The 17900-nt window shown below is 44.1% G+C and overlaps 1 protein-coding gene across 16 annotated transcripts in view; it reads left to right on the top strand.

Moving 5' to 3' along the window:
• stk33 (serine/threonine kinase 33) overlaps positions 1 to 17900 on the top strand; it is a 244685-nt gene that overhangs the window by 193350 nt on the left and 33435 nt on the right. For all 16 annotated transcript variants that reach the window (XM_072466451.1, XM_072466452.1, XM_072466456.1 and 13 more), the window contains 4 exons: positions 3195 to 3307; positions 3873 to 3958; positions 7188 to 7427; positions 14340 to 14420. In XM_072466451.1, the coding sequence (XP_072322552.1) occupies positions 3195 to 3307; positions 3873 to 3958; positions 7188 to 7427; positions 14340 to 14420 (520 nt within the window). The remainder of the gene's footprint in view (positions 1 to 3194; positions 3308 to 3872; positions 3959 to 7187; positions 7428 to 14339; positions 14421 to 17900) is intronic.

Below are 17900 nucleotides of genomic sequence, written 5' to 3'. Positions count from 1 at the left end.
CACCTGTGTAGCCCCTTTCAGTGATCTGTGGACCTGTACTCCTAGATCTCTTTGACTTTCAATACTCTTGAGGGTTCTACCATTCACTGTATATTCCCTACCTGCATTAGCCCTTCCAAAATGCATTACCTCACATTTGTCCAGGTTAAACTCCATCTGCCATCTCTCCGCCCAAGTCTCCAGACAATCTAAATCCTGCTGTATCCTCAGACAGTCCTCATCGCTATCCGCAATTCCACCAACCTTTGTGTCGTCTGCAAACTTACTAATCAGACCAGTTACATTTTCCTCCAAATCATTTATATATACTACAAAGAGCAAAGGTCCCAGCACTGATCCCTGTGGAACACCACTGGTCACAGCCCTCCAATTAGAAAAGCATCCCTCCATTGCTACCCTCTGCCTTCTATGGCCTAGCCAGTTCTGTATCCACCTTGCCAGTTCACCCCTGATCCCGTGTGACTTCACCTTTTGTACTAGTCTACCATGAGGGACCTTGTCAAAGGCCTTACTGAAGTCCATATAGACAACATCTACTGCCCTACCTGCATCAATCATCTTAGTGACCTCCTCGAAAAACTCTATCAAGTTAGTGAGACACGACCTCCCCTTCACAAAACCGTGCTGCCTCTCACTAATACGTCCATTTGCTTCCAAATGGGAGTAGATCCTGTCTCGAAGAATTCTCTCCAGTAATTTCCCTACCACTGAAGTAAGGCTCACCGGCCTGTAGTTCCCGGGATTATCCCTGCCACCCTTCTTAAACAGAGGAACAACATTGGCTATTCTCCAGTCCTCCGGGACATCCCCTGAAGACAGCGAGGATCCAAAGATTTCTGTCAAGGCCTCAGCAATTTCCTCTCCAGCCTCCTTCAGTATTCTGGGGTAGATCCCATCCGGCCCTGGGGACTTATCTACCTTAATATTTTTTAAGACACCCAACACCTCGTCTTTTTGGATCACAATGTGACCCAGGCTATCTACACCCCCTTCTCCAGACTCAACATCTACCAATTCCTTCTCTTTGGTGAATACTGATGCAAAGTATTCATTTAGTACCTCGCCCATTTCCTCTGGCTCCACACATAGATTCCCTTGCCTATCCTTCAGTGGGCCAACCCTTTCCCTGGCTACCCTCTTACTTTTTATGTAAGTGTAAAAAGCCTTGGGATTTTCCTTAACCCTATTTGCCAATGCCTTTTCATGACCCCTTCTAGCCCTCCTGACTCCTTGCTTAAGTTCCTTCCTACTTTCCTTATATTCCACACAGGCCTCGTCTGTTCCCAGCCTTTTAGCCCTGACAAATGCCTCCTATTTCTTTTTGATGAGGCCTACAATATCTCTCGTTAGCCAAGGTTCCCGAAATTTGCTGTATTTATCCTTCCGCACAGGAACATGCCGGTCCTGAATTCCTTTCAACGGACATTTGAATGCCTCCCACATGTCAGATGTTGATTTACCCTCAAACACCCGTCTCCAATCTAGGTTCTTCAGTTCCCGACTAATATTGTTATAATTAGCCTTCCCCCCAATTTAGCACATTTACCCTAGGACCACTCTTATCCTTGTCCATCAGCACTTTAAAACTGACTGAATTGTGGTCACTGTTCCCGAAATGCTCCCCTACTGAAAACACAAGGATATTCATTCCCATTACCTGACGGGACAGGATTAGGGATGCAGGTTAAAGTTTTTGTGAAGAGATCCAGGCGATGTGAGGAAAAGTGTTCTTCATGAAGTGAATGGTAATGACCTGGAATTGTCTCCTATAAACGTGGTGAAGCTGAGATGATCAGTGATTTGAAAACAAAGTTGGATAGGTGTTTGAGGGGAAATAAACTTTTAGGGCAGTGAGGATAGCCCATGGGAATGGGACTGACTAAATTGCTGTACAGACCTCTAGCATGGACTTGATACATCAAATGGCCTCCTATCAGCTCAATGACAATAGGAAGTGCATGAAAATAGAAGACTTATCAATCTACCATCTACTTTTGTCTTTTCGGATGATTCCGTTTCCACTTGATAATTTTATTTGTTAACTGAGATTTGCAACTTCTTTTCCCCAGTTTTCTCACCTCATCTTAATGTGCTGCTTTTTTTCCTCCAGTGTGTGGCTGTAGAAGTGATGGTGGCCTTCTGTTTTTTGGCCCACTTGCATTATTCATGTGTGAGCATAAATACAGCTTCGGCAACTGTAAAGTTGCATCAAATCCAGTTCATATTGAAATTGGATGATCGCTGTCATACATCTAATAGGGATTACTATGGAGCAAGAACCTTGGCTCTCTTATTTTCTCCATAACCCTGGTATTTAAACCCTGTTACTGCAGTTGGATATAGTCAAATAATCTCAAAGACTGAGAATAGACACTGCAATATTTTGCTCGGTATAACTTACTGTTACACCAGACAGTGCTGTTGCATTTTGTTTACTGGTTTTATTATTGGTGATGTGTTGGATGTTCTGGATCACATACAGGTCACCAACACTTGAAGTAGTGCAGCATTATTTTATTAAAAGGTTAACTATTTAAACATACTTGAACTGTGGGTAAAAACGATACAAGCTTTAACTGAAGACCTTTGCCGTGTCCTAACCAGTTGATGCACTCAGCACATGGTGAATGTCTGTGTTGCAGGCTGTGAGCTCCGTGCTCCTAGCTAGCTGCTACTCGAATGAGCTGGAACTCTAATGCCCCCTGTCTTTATAGTGCGTGTGCTCTCACTGGTGATTGGCTGCGGTGTTGTGTATGTTGATTGGTCCCACCGTGTGTCGATCAGTGTGTGTCTGCACCATGATATACTGGTGTATATTATGACAATTGGCAAGTAGCATAAATTAACAAATGCTAAAACCTAAAGCTGATGCTGTATTCCCATGTAATTCCATATGTTAGTCATTTCAGTTGAGAGAGAGAGAGGTGAATCAGTCATATCACAATACTTCATTTCACTAAAATTAATTGTAAGCGGAATGTGAGAACAGAAGAATTGAAAAGGTTGTGCAACTCGCAGACAAAGTAACACTTTGTTCACCAATATTTTGTTGAAATCAGCAGCTGTTGCTGCCCATGGTTAAATGTAACTAAAGGAGCTAAGTTTCTCAAGCTGCAAAGCCATCCAAAGAGAAGTTTAGAAATAGTATTAATTGCAAATAAAGTCAAAAATATCATCTTATTCTTTCTATGCAGGCTTTCTGGAGATCCACCATTTGTGGCCAACTCAGAAGAAAAACTTGCTGAGTTGGTAAACAAAGGGGAACTGCACTTTGATGATTCAGTTTTGCAGGAAATTAGCGATGGTGGTAAGTAAAAGTCAATCAGTTTTTAAATATCCGAATTTGCATTTGGCTCAAAATTAGCTGTTAGGTATAAATATGCTCATGTTGTGGAGTTGCCAGCACTGGACTGGGGTGGGCACAGTAAGAAGTCTCACTGCAGCAGCGTTCCGAAAGCTTATGATTTCAAATAAAACCTGTTGGACTTTAACCTGGTGTTGTGAGTCTTCTTACTGTGCTCATGTGGATATTGGACACTATTATTGGCAAGAAAAACTATAGGGTTAAAATGTTCAGTTTATCATTATTTTGCCCAAAGTTGGGGCTGGCGCTGTATATTTTAAAACTTATAATGTAATTTGTATCATAGTTCTTACGAAGGTTTATCTTGGGTTTTAAGAACAACCCAATTGTTCTGATCTCACCAATATTTTATAATTCATGATCAGTTGCAAAATCTTGTTAGAAATTCATAACTGCCAGACTCGCTCAAAGGTAGAGGCTGTTGTATCGATGTCTGACCCATGGCACAATGTTATAAAGCGAATAAAAGTGTGATTTACTGAGCTTTTCTTCTCTGTTCCCTTTGCAGCCAAGGATGTGCTGTCACGTCTTTTAAAAGTGGATCCTGCCCATCGAATAACAGCCAATGAGCTTCTTGACAACCCATGGGTCACGGTAAAGCTGTAGCTAATTTAATTTCAGAAACTACATAATTACATATGGAGGGGCGGCATGTGGCGCAGTGGTTAGCACTGCTGCCTACGGCGCTGAGGACCCGATTCAAATCCCGGCCCCGGGTCACTGTCCGTGTGGAGTTTGCACATTCTCCTCGTGTCTGCGTGGTTCTCACCCCTACAACCCAAAGATGTGCAGGGTAGGTGGATTGGCCACGCTAAATTGCCCCTTAATTGGAAAAAAATAAATTGGGTACTCTAAATTTTAAAAATAAATAAATAAATAATCACATATGGAGTATATACAATGGGGCTAATCCACGCAACACCCAATCTGTTTTTTCCTTCTCATCGCATTCATGTTCAAAATGTTCAGTTTTATAGCACTAAACCACTACTTATTCTGTGGCAGAGTTATCCCATTCTCTGCTGCACTGTGTACTCCCAAAATGTGAGGAGACCAGCTTCAGAATGCAATGAAATTTGGGATCATTCTGCTCCCCAATTGTGTGCCTGAGAATTCTGCTGCAAGAGCAGACACACTTCCGTATTTAACACGGAACAGCATGGCTAGCTAGGAGAGAGAGGGGTTTAGGTACATATTAAGTAGCCAGAAGGACCCAGAAATATATTGGTGCGACTGGGTAGATAGATAGGTTTTTGATTAATATGGGGATCAGAGGTTATGGGGAGAAGGCAGGAGAATGGGGATGAGAAAAATATCATCCATCATTGAATGGCAGAGCGGACTTGATGGGCCAAGTGGCCTAATTCTGCTCCTATCTCTTTTGGTCTTAAGGGTAACAGACACATCGGGCAAATGATGGTTTCGAAGCAGGCAGGCTGCAAGTTGCCCATGCATCCTATATAATGGTTACCAGTGCCTGACCTATAATAATATTTCAAAAAACTGTTTGTATCACATGAAGTTAGCTGATGAAGCAGCATGCCTGTGGAAATTCATTTAATTTCTCACATTGTAGCTGCGAACATATACCATTGTGTGGAATAAGTTGTAATGCTGGAATGTTTTTTAAACTTTGCTTCAGTGGGTTGGAGAATGTTTAGAGGTGGTGTGTGTAAGAATACATCTGATTACAAGCAAATTGAAGTTTACACACCTGTTGTTTGATGTATAGCTATTTAAAATGCTGAGCATTCTCATATATTTGATGGGTTTGCATGGTATGCTTGGATTTTTTTTCTTTTAAGTCTAAGCTCAAATAGAAATTCCACCGAATTTGTTTTTCTCCTTGGAACATAAGAATATGAATGAGTCAATTGGCCAGGAATAACTGCTGCACTCTACTTTCCTGCAGTGACAGATTCCCTCAACCTCAGTTTCTTGACCTTTCTGAAAATCCTTACTTCCTAAATAAATGCCTACCTTCTGTTTAAACATCTTTGTTCATTCTGTGCCGAAGAGCTTCTAAGGCAAGGTATTTCACCTAATTACTATTTTTTTGTACCTGAAAGCTATTTTTAATGACTGGCGTACCTGAATGCTGCATTTTGTCGTTATCTCTTCATTTGGACCAAATTACCAATTTTTAATATCCAAAATTTAATATTACATGCTTCCTTGCATGAAACTGCATCTGCTATACTTCTGCCCCTATATTTAGTTTATATTCCTTTGCATTCTTCTAATTTCTGTGCTATTTACTGTACCTCCTATATAGTTCAAAATTTGCCAACTGTCCTCCAAGTTCAAGTCCAAATCATTAATATATAAAACGAACAGCAGAGTTTCCAACACCGAGCCCTGCGGAACATCATTTGAAACTGCTTTCCATTCGCAAGTGCAACCATTGACCTTTGTTTCCTGTTACTAAGTCAACTTTGGATGCAATTTGCCACATTACTCTGTATCCTATGAGCTTTTTACTTTTTTGACCGGTCTGCCATGTGGGCCTTGTCAAAAACCTTACTAAAGTACATGTATACAACATTCACTGCACTACCCTCATCGATTCTCCTTGTCACTTCCTCCCTCAAAGAATTCAATCAAATTTGTATAGCATGACCTTTCCTTACAAAGCCATGCAGACTATCCCTGACTGGTCCATACGTTTCTAAGTGAATCTGATAATTTATGAGTCAACCAATATGTGTTCTCACTGAACAGCCTGAAGACAATTGGTAATGGACAGTAATTCCTGTCTTGTCGGTGTTACTGTGAACCCAAAAACAAATCTTATTTTCAATAAAATCCAGTCCCAGTGTTGGGCAGGATTGTATATTTTTTGAAGGTTGACCTCACCAGAAAAAAAAAGCTAATGGCATATTCATGTTGCCAAAAACCTATTTTAAATAATCACTCCACATACTTGGAAGCCAATTTCACAGCCAGTGCACTTCTGGGACAGTTTGGCTGCATGAGATCACATCCGGAATTGATGCCCCAACTTTAGGGGGTTTTTTTGGACAAAAAGTGAATGTTTTTCCCTGTCATGCCATGTATTTCTTTTCAAATTATTACAACTCAGTTTTTCTTTTCAAATTATTACAACTCAGTTTTACAAATGTTAGTAGCGCCTTTCCCAATCAAAGATTATTACGTTCTATCTCTGTAATGGGCCTTTTGTTTGGTATACTAATCCAGCTAATTTCTTCAAAATGTCACAAAAAATATTGCAAAATATTCAGAGCACAAATGTGTACCTCCAATAAAACTGGTACTTATATTCCATTGTTGTGGCGGCACGATGGCACAGTGGTTAGCACTGCTGCCTCATGGCGCTGAGGACCCGGGTTCGATCCTGGCCCCGGGTCACTATCCGTGTGGAGTTTGCACATTCTACCCGTGTCTGCGTGGGTCTCACCCCCATAACCCAAAGTTGTGCAGGATGGGTAGATTGGCCACTTAATTGCTCCTTAATTGGGGGGAAAAAAAATTGGGTACTTTAAATTTAAAAATATTTACATTCGACCCTAAGGTTTTTATGTAATGAGGATTTGGCTTATTCATCAATGAGAGAGTTACTGAACGCTTTCAAAATACTTTGAAAATTTGATCTCATGCAGAAAAAAATTGCAACTAGCCCTCAAGTTTGCAAACAGTGAGATGCAATTTTACCTTGTGAACTCGGAAGTTCAGCAAAGAATGCTGAATTTTCAAACTTGCAAAGTGTATTTATACATAGATCTTCAGCTACAAAAGATACTGACACTTAATATTTTAGCTTGCTATGTTGTTCAAATCTTTGAATGTCGTACTTGAATTTCAGGGAGACACTACAGCCACACAAAGGCCATCAAATGTGCTTGAAATGATGAAACAGTGGAGGGATGACCTGGACGGAGATGAAGAAGGATCAAGTACAAATAGTTCTCTACCGAGCAGCATTTTTCAAAATATGCAAACTAGCCAGGAAGCTGGAGGGAGTTCTACCAGCAGTAATGGTACCTCAAGTAGTTCCAGAGCAATTGACACTGGAGAAACACAGTCCTGCATTCCAGCTAAACAGGTACAATGTCATTACAAATTAAATAAAAAATGAAATTCATTGAGGAAAGAGCTCACATTACCCTTCCACATTCCTACATTACTCCGAATAACTGAATAGCTAGTGAAATTGAGCTGTCGATGTTTGAGGCAGGATTTATAGGTCTGGATAGGGGCTGGAGCAAAAGGCAATAGGTGCTAAAAGTAACACTGGCAGCTGGTCAGCTGTAAATTGTGCCTTGCTCTTTTTGTCAGTGACAATTTTTCTCAGGACAGGGAAAGATGGGCCTGAGAAACCTGCCCGATTTGGAAGTGGCCAATCAATGTTAATGATCTCATTATCGGTTTGTTGAGGGTCAGTTTGGAATTTTGGTAGGCCTTACAGTATGCAAGTTTGATGCATAAAAGAGAGCATGGCAGAGAGGGCCACACAGCCACTGACAAACACATGCCATCAGGTGTGTTGAGTGGTCTGTGTGTGTTTGGGCAGGGTAGGGATTCATGGCCTATTTTGCTTTGTAGAGATGCAAAATTAGGATTCCAGAGATCATTGCGCATGCAGCTGAGCACAAATAAGGCAGCAGCTGGTATTGGGAGCGCGAGTCTCAGATAATCGACCTAGTGGCAATGAGGATCGCCATCCTCAGCAGCGGAGGCCAAGCCCTGAGTATGGACTGGGTGAAGGAGAAGGATGAGAGGCAAGAAAATAATGGAGGCTATACTCACAGCAAATGAGAGACCAGCGTAATGTTCTGGGTATCCAGGTTCGAATCCTGCCATGGCAGATGGTGAAATTTGAATTACATTTTTTTAAAAAATCTGGAATTACAAGTCTAATGATGACCATGAAACCATTGTCGATTGTCGTAAAAACCCATCTGGTTCACTAATGCCCTGAAGGGAAGGAAACCTGCCATCTGTCTGGACTACATGTGACTCCAGATCCACAGCAATGTAGTTGACCCTTAACTGCCCCGTCAAGGGCAAATAGGGATGGGCAATAAATGCTGGCACAGCCTGTGATGCCCACGTCCCATGAACAAAGAAAAACAAAAGGCCTGAATTTCTGGAAGGGTTGGACCAAAGTGGTGGTGGGACACGATTCTGGGATTGCTATTCCCAATCCTGTTTACAGCATATGAAAAGGGTGCGAGCAGTAAGCCTGCACTTAGCACTCCTTGCTGGCTCCTTTGTGGGGGAAGAGGGGAGGTTTGAGCAGTTCAAAGCATCCACCCCCACTCGAACTCTCGTGACCAGCAAATCCCCCACGGCAGCAATTTTGATGAAGCCAGACCTGTTCTGTCAGTAGAGGTGCTTCAGCATTCCTACTGAAATACATTGACGACTTTATGAGAAGTTAAGAGGGGAAATTAATCACAGCCATTCATACAATCAATGGTAGAAGCATTTATCCACTTCAGACCTCTTGATCTTGTGTAAATAAATGCATAGGTAGTGAAAAAACTTCAATGTAATGCAGGGAATTGTGGAGAGCAGGCCACAAAATAGAGTTGAAGCCCAAAACTGTATTGAATGATGTAGCATGTTCGACAGGCCATTTGGTCTACTCTTATTCCTATTCTTGTGTTCTGCAATGGAAATATCAATGAAACAAAGCCCCCCCACAAACCCCCACAGTTATATAAACATTGCTTGCTGAGATCTATGCGAATTAGTCATTCTTTGAACTCAGGCTAGCATTCATAATTAGGTCGATGTCCCTCATTATTAAAACTGAGCCAATATTCCATTGGAGTTGGGCCTTCTAGCCTGCTGGCCTTGTCATCCGCCTGCCCTCATTGGTGCCTCGAGCTTGCCTCTGGAGGTGGGCCCGACTCTGTCCCGACCTCTGTCCCTGGAAAGAAAATATGGTGGGCAAGGACTTCCTTAATAGAAACATTCTGCAAATTCAAGACTTTCCCAACTCATGCTTCTGGTTCCTTCACAAAAGTCTGGTCCCATGTGTGAATACTTACAGTCTTCCAAAAGTTACAGAGCTTTGCAAACACTTGCTACATGCTAATGCATTGCTCCTGCATCCACTTCAAGTGTTGTCCACTCTCTCAATGGATAATGCTCACATTCCTGAGTCATTGAGATGCACATGAACTGACTGGACTGCTCCATCTCAGCCTCAGGGAACTCTGTCACGTAGGTACACATTTGAGCTGCTAGTTAGAATTAAGCTTCTAATGACCCCTGAGGCCCTGAATCTATACCCAGCTGAACATGGCTGAGTCTGTCCTCCATCCTCAGAATGGGACTACCCACAGCCCGTCGTAACACCTCATCCATTTTGAACCATCCCAATACCTCACTTAACAAGCAATGACTTCACAACTCAATCTCACAATTACTGGCATGAAAGCCTTCTTGCCAGTGTTATTTAAAGGGATCATGCAACACCTGGTCAAGTATTTCTGGCTCCTGCTTGACTTCTGAGACAATGTTAGCTGTTCTACCACTTTTGAAATTTGACTTGTCTGCACAGAGAGAGGTTTGCTGGTCTGGGTTATTGCTCTTTGCTCACAAACACTGGATTCTCTCATAGGTAGTTAAGTAGGTCTGTTGAGTTATGTTATCTGCTGCAACAATAGCTGCAGCCACAAATCAGTGCTCCTTCTAGACAGCAACAGGTAATATTAGCAACATCTCACATTGCACAGTTCACAGATTTATCTTGGTACTTTCTGACACTCTCTACACTGGAAGAACCACTTGCATTTCTATTGATGGAGCAAAGCAGGATTCGGGAGCCCTATGTTTACATGCATGGTAGGCTTCCATGAGTGCTCCCTACAGTCATTGTGGCACCTTTATCAATCAAAAAGGATACTCTGTCTCTTCTTGAGCAAAAGGAAATGGGCCATGCATGTCTATACCCTTTATTCCAGTAACAGACATGACCTCTATCTCACTCTAATTCTTTATGCCACTCTTATTCCAACCAGCCTACCAGGTTGCAGGCTGACAATTGGATGACAAAGGTTATTCTCTGTGGATGTAACTTATGACTCCGGTCATTAACCATGCACTGCTACAAAGCATGATGACAACAAAAAACATGCTGCCACAAGAACCATCACCGAGGAGGAAATCACTATGCTTAAGCAATGCCTCTGCTTGAATCGATCTGGAGGACCTTTGCAGTACACTCTTCTGTGGATTTTCAGACTCATGGTTATATGCAGCATGCTCCAAACTTCTTCATTATGTGGACATGCCCTTAACACCACCTGGAAAGCAACGAAGACAGGAGAAGGAGCATGGAAGATAATACCCGAGCTCTTAAAGTGCTTCATTGAAAATCGCTTCAACTGTTGGCCCTTCCATCTGGCATCTCCTCCACTATTGCCACTGGCCACAGTCTTCACTATGCTCCTTCCCACGCTATCTAGAACACGCTGTTGAAAGATTGTGTGGGAGTCTCACTCTTCTCTACTTATTGCCTACCTTCTTTTGCAAGAAAGAGTGGCCTGTTGGTGAGATTTGTGAGGTGTTTTAAACATATGGGGCGGGATTCTCCGCTACCCGGCCGGGTGGGGGGTTCCGGCGTAATGGAGTGGCGGGAACCACTCCGGCGTCGGGCCGCCCCAAAGGTGCCGCACCTTTAGGGGCCAAGCCCTCCCCTTGAAGGGCTAGGCCCGCGCTGGAGCGGTTTCCGCTCCGCCAGCTGGGGGGAAAGGCCTTTGGCGCCACACCAGCCGGCGCCGAAAGGTCTTCGTTGGGCGGCGCATGTGCGGGAGCGTCAGCGGCCGCTCACGGCATCCCCGCGCATGCGCAGGGGAGGGGGTCTCTTCCGCCTCCGCCATAGTGAAGACCATGGCGAAGGCGGAAGAAAAAGAGTGCCCCCACGGCACAGGACCGCCCGCGGATCGGTGGGCCCCGATTGCGGACCAGGCCACCGTGGGGGCATCCCCCGGGGCCAGATCGCCCCCACCCCCCCCCCCCCCAGACCCTGGGGTCTGCCCGCACCGCCTTGTCCCGCTGTTCAAAAGGTTTAATCCACGCCGACAGGCGAGGGTTGACAACGGCGGGACTTCGGCCCATCGCGGGCCGGAGAATCGCTGGGGGTGGGCCCGCCGACCGGCGCGGCGCGATTCCCGCCCCCGCCAAATCTCTAGTGGCGGAGAATTCGGGACACGGCGGGGGTGGGATTCACGTCAGCCCCCGGCGATTCTCCGACACGGTGGGGGGTCGGAGAATCGCGCCCGTGGTTGTTGTGAAGGAATAGCTGACATTTGTGAGTAAACGGTTAGGGTGCTGAATTTGAGGATAAGGAAAAAAATGTTATGATCGGTGCTGCTGTAATGAGGAAGTATTTTAGTGTTCTTACTGTGACTACTCTAGTCAGATCTTTTTACTTTTGAAACTGTAGCCATGTTCTTGTGGCAATGCACATGGCATTGACATCCATAATGTTGTTTTCTTGCTGCCTCCTCTTCAGATGTTTGACCTGGGGAAAAACAGGGTGTTCTCCCCCTATCCACTGCTTACACCAAGGTCTCAAGTGCAATATCAGAACGTTTACGCTTGATCATTCCCTCCTTCAGCTACTTGCTTCAGAAATTGCAGTACAGGTTTTGCTGCAAAAACAAACTTCCTGTTTAAGAGTATTGCCACCTGGTCCCCTGATATCAAGCCCCTCCCTGAGAGGTTTGCAACCAATGAATAACACATATAGTACTGGCTCCATGCATAAATGATTATAATCAAAAAGCAGTGTGGATTTTGGCAAAAAGGCTTGCCTCCATTACAGCCTCTATGTTTCAAAGTAATTACTTACATGTACTGTACATTGCAACTGTACTGTACCTTGTTCCTGAGAACATGATGAGGCACAATTTAATTACAAGCTTCTTTGTAGATGGAAAGAGCAATGGAGTCGATTTTTATCATTGCCTTTGGCTGTTCAACATCAGCTAGGAGGAGGGTAGAGAAGACATTCTGGGATGGAGGATAATCTGTCAATAGCAGAACCCACTTGATTCTCCTCTAGTTGAAACATGGTGTATTCTGTAAGAGGCTATTTTCCTTCCCTGTGGTGTGTTCAAGCGATGAATTTTGCCCAGGCGATACTGCTCGAGAATCTGTGCGCAAGAATTTTAAGTACAACAGTCTTTATGTGAGCAATTTCATATCAGGTCTGTTTGATCAGATATGTGATCTAAATAGTTTATCTTTCATAGAATATGTGGCTGAGATTGTGAGTGAAAAGCAACATAGTAATTATTACTCATGCCGTGAAATTAGCCAGATGGGACTGATAGGTGTGAGCTATATCACATGGGCTGCTTTTTAAGAATGGGTACGTTTGACAGCTGTTCACCATCTCCCATCACCTCCGCTGCAGTTCTGCCCTCGGGAGCTACTCGGGACAACTCAGCAGTCCCTGCGGCATAAGAGTTCAGTAATGGGCGCTGCTGGGATTGCAGGAAGGAGCACAAAGGAGAGTGGTGGTTGTTGCAGAAGGATGAGACCCGCGCTTTTGGGTGCGGCGAGGGATCAGAGTAACCATGAGGCAGGAGACGGGATTAGAGGGGGCCGATTTTGGAGGTTAGACTTCAAGGAAGGGGGGAGTGACACCTTGAGGGGGAGGGGGGGGTGATGAGCCCCCAAATTGCCCCCTTCTTTCCTGCCATTTTTCTGTCACAAAAGAATACTGCTGAATCCTGCTCGCCAGCCCACTCCAACCGCATTATGGTGTGGGCAATATTTTATCCTTGTGAATGGATTTGTTAATGGACCTTTGATTATTCATTTAAATATCGCAGGCAGGCTGCTAATTTCAGCACCCACCTACCTAGGGTATTACAGAGGTCAGCTTGGGAGTAGACGGATAGGTAGTGGCCTAGCCTTGCGACAGATCTATTTTTCAGTCTTGTGTGTATTTGTTTAGGATTGGTTTCACGATACTGAAGTGGGTGTATAACGTTGCAGTTGAAAGTTGCATGCAGTGTGTATCAAATTGCTTTTTGTTTAAGTGAAAAACGTTTTGCAAAGAGATGTGTGCAGTTTTGTGTTTATAGAAGAAGATTAACCCATTCTATTTGTTTTAACCATTGAACCTTCCTTCATGCTTTATAATTCACTTTGACCTTATTCTGGCACTCCGTTTGATGCAAACCTTGTTTCAGTGACCAATCTAAACATGGGGCGAAATTCTCCGGAAACGGAGCGATGTCCGCCGACTGGCGCCCAAAACGGCGCAAATCAGACGGGCATCGCGCTGCCCCAAAGGTGCGGAATGCTCCGCATCTTTGGGGGCCGAGCCCCAACCTTGAGGGGCTAGGTCGGCGCCGGATGAATTTCCGCCCCGCCAGCTGGCGGAAAAGGCCTTTGGTGCCCCGCCAGCTGGCGCGGAAATGACATCTCCGGGCGGCGCATGCGCGGGAGCGTTAGCGGCCGCTGACAGCTTCCCATGCATGCGCAGTGGAGGGAGTCTCTTCTGCCTCCGCCATGGTGGAGACCGTGGCGGAGGCGGAAGGGAAAGAGTGCCCCCACGGCACAGGCCCGCCCGTGGATCGGTGGGCCCCGATTGCGGGCCAGGCCACCGTGGGGGCACCACCCGGGGCCAGATCGCCCCGCGTCCCCCCCCAGGACCCCGGAGCCCGCCTGCGCCGCCTTGTCCCACCGGTAAGGTAGGTGGTTTAATTTACGCCGGCGGGACAGGCATTTTAGCGGCGGGACTTCGGCCCATCCGGGCCGGAGAATCGAGCGGGGGGGCCCGCCAACCAGCGCGGCGCGATTCCCGCCCCTGCCGAATCTCAGGTGCCGGAGACTTCGGCAACCGGCGGGGGCGGGATTCACGCCAGCCCCCGGCGATTCTCCGACCCGGCGGGGGGTCGGAGAATCTCGCCCCTCATTCTGAATCAGAACACACTGTATATGAATAATGGCTAATTAGTCTATTGTAAAAAAATTAATTTTTCAGAGCTTGAAGAAGAATACACTTGCAAGCTTTTCTGTCGATGGGTCAGTTCTTACAAAGAAAACCAACAAGTTCAGCAGCAATGTGAGTGCCAACAAATAATTTTTAAAAGTACAATCAGATTTGAAATGAAAGGGTTGATCGCAAATAAATCAGCGTTGCTATCATTTTCAGAGGAAGGTATAGCAGCCGGTATAATCTGGGTTACACATGTTACACTTAATTACTGGAACACCTCTGCTGACACAATAAACCAGGTTTATACCAGGTAGGTAAATTAACTATCAGCAATGCTAATAAGTGGGATATGATCTGAGAGGGTTTAAAACTGCCAGCCTTGGCTCAGAGGTTACAATTTTACTTTCTGAATCAGAAGGTTGCGGGTATCATTCCTTGAACATAATATAGTCATAGATAACACTTCAATGCAGCACTGAGAGAGTGCAGCACCAGCAGAAGTGTACTTTGGATAAAGGATTAAACTGAGAACTTGCTTTCCCCTTCATGACAGTAAAATATCTCATGGTATTATTGGACAAAGAGCAGCACAATTCTCCCAGAGTCTTAAACAATGTATATTCCTCAATTAACACCATCGAAAACAGATTATCTGCTTATTACCTGATTCCCATTTGTGGGATCTTGCTACTGTGTTTCTAAAATTTACAATCGTTTCAGAATCACTCAATTGGCTTCAACGTTCTCTGGAACATCCTTGGGTTGCAAAATGTGCTCTGTAAGTGTAAGTTCTTATTTATGTTATGGATAAAGCCCATACATAGGTAAAAGCTGTGGCATGCTTTTGAATAGTGACCTGATTCTATGTTTCTTCCAATGCTACTTTTAAACAGGGGAGTAAAATGAACGGGGAATAACTCTCCTGAAACTTCATAGTCTCTGTTCAGTGTGTCCCCATGGCATCTAGACTATGATTAGGAATGCAAATGTTGAAGATGCTAAACCTTACCAATCTGGTACAATTATTGGTGCATCACCTTTTCTACAATTCTTATTTAGAAATGCTAGGAAAAAAAAATACATTTTGCTTCAATGGAAAATACTTAATGCTGCATCTGCTTCTGCCACATAAATGGAAAGTAACCTAATAATGAACATACACACGTAAAAACGAATAAAACAGGCCTAATAATGAGTGACTAATTGGAATAGACTTAAAACTAATTGAGAGGTAGTGACAAAATATATAATTGGGATTGCGAGAGTAGACAGCAATTAAGAAAATGATAAGAAATGACGAAAAGCTTTTCAAGATGAAGAAAAGACTTCCTGATTTTAAAGGTTAAAGAAAGAAAAATTGCAGCTATGGGAAAGAACAAATGTGATCAACCATTGCTGTTAAGGAATGCCTTGATTTCTGAGTCAGCTGGGGATTGATTTATAGAATGTAGGTGGAATGGACTGCCTGAAAATAAAAGCATATGATAGCTCACAGGGAAAAAACACTCACTTGTGTGATGGCCTGCTACTGGTAGAAAGTGCGTTATATAAATTTTGCCAAAGACCCCCATTTCATGGACGTTACAGCTGGTTGTGCAAAATGTAAATGTTGTCACAGTTCCAGAGGACCATACGCTGCTCTCCCCTTTGAGAGCTGCCTGCTGGTGATTTAAGATGCGGATCACCACGCCTCAGGTGAGGGGCAAGGTTGAGAAGTTGGGGCCTACATGAACAACCTCAGCTGGGAATTGAACCGATGCTATTGGTGTCGCTCCGCATGCCAAACCAGCCATTCAGCCAACTGAGCTAACTGGCCCCTAGGTTGTGACCTTAGCAGTCACGAATAGTGGTCTTTAGTGAAATTCGGCTGCAGTTCTACCTGCAGCATTTGGCATAACTTTGTGGCAGTGTCTTTCAGCAGCGAATCTTATGCATGTGGCCATTCTTGGTTAAGTTCAGGTAAGAGGACCTCTGGAGATGCTGGTTTCTAATGTTATGCATTAGTAGTGCAGCTTATGCAGCCAGTCTCCTTCCATTGCTCTTTTTTAAAAACGTATTCTTAAGACTTCCTGAAGTCTGCTATTATCTTCCTCAATGTTAACTAAATTTCTAAGTTTTAAGCCATCCGCAGCTTTGAAATTTTGTCGATTATATCTGTCCAAGTCATTAATAGATACTAAAAAGAGCAACGGTTCTAATACTGACCTCGGGACTATAGAATCCCGACAGTGCAGAAGGTGGCCATTAAGCCCATCGAGTCTGTACCTACCCTTCAAATGAGCACTCTACCCATTTGCACTCCCTCGTCCACACCGCCATATCCCTGTAACCCAGAACCTGGATACTAAGGGGCAACTTCGCATGGCTAAATCCACCTAACCTGCACATCTTTGGACTGTGGGAGGAAACCGGAACACCTAGTGGAACCCATGCAGACACGGGGAGAACGTACAAACTCCACACATTCAGAGGCCGGGATTGAGCCCGGGTCCCTGCGTTGTGAGGTAGCAGTACTAACCACTATGCCATCGTGCTGATGCATATCATTGTGAACTCGTACCTGTTTAAAAAACAATTGTTCAATACTAACTCTGCTTTGTATCGTTTAGCCAGTCCTGTATCCATGCTGCCACTTTCCATTTAATTCCCATGGATTTGCCGTGGTTAAGCTCCCACCCTATATTGGTGCACAGTTAACCCATCTGTGCTTTGATGTAACTCTAATCCATGCTATTTTTGTGAATGTTTCACTCTCTCAAACATTTTCTCTGTGGAGGTGTTGCGCAAGAGCAACAGCAAACCTGACAGCTTTTCCAGACAGTGTAAGATGTTCCCTGAACAAGACCATCAGTGAGTTGGTTAGATTGATAAGAACTATGCTGAATCTGTCTGTGAATATCACTCTAAATCCAAGCAGTCATTGTCACTTGGGAAATATATTTTGGGAATAGGTAAAAGAGCTGGTGGAATCTGCTTGAACTGTCAGGATGCTGTAACAAAAAAACCTATGAAAAATAAGCTTTATTTTTAAGAACCATTATCATCAACCAAATGGCAGCTGCAAAGCCAGGTTCAAACTCCGGTTTTTCACTGCCTCGTAGAGTCATTGTGCATAATACGTTTGCTGTTTTGACTTTTGTAGCTTAAATTAAACTATGCAAAAGTTATTTGCTGAGTCTTATCACGACATCCTGGCCTACTGCGCAATCACTTCTAGCCCCATTTGACCTGGAGTCACAACACAGGTGAAATTAGATTTTATTTAAAATATTCGAGGTCCTTGGTTGAGCCCAATAAACTGCAGTCACCAGGTTTGTAGGTTGAAAACACAAGTAACCTTTTATTATGTACAGTATTATAATTATCAAGACAGAAAATGTAACTGATTATCTACTACCCCTTTCCCAACTACCTCTCCCCCACCCCATGTCGTTCATAACTAGTCCCACTATCGAGACACACACAGAGACAAACAACACAGGGGAAAGGGTGGTGGAATGGGAAAGAAAATAAAAATAAGATAAGGATCCTTGATGCACTGGGATGATTTCCAGTCAATGTCTTTCTGAAGTTCAGGCTTTTATTTTGGTACTACTTCCTTTATAG

Source organism: Scyliorhinus torazame, chromosome 10 (assembly GCF_047496885.1).
Source record: "Scyliorhinus torazame isolate Kashiwa2021f chromosome 10, sScyTor2.1, whole genome shotgun sequence".
NCBI classification, from domain to species: domain Eukaryota; kingdom Metazoa; phylum Chordata; class Chondrichthyes; order Carcharhiniformes; family Scyliorhinidae; genus Scyliorhinus; species Scyliorhinus torazame.
This window is presented reverse-complemented; position numbering and strand designations above follow the sequence as displayed.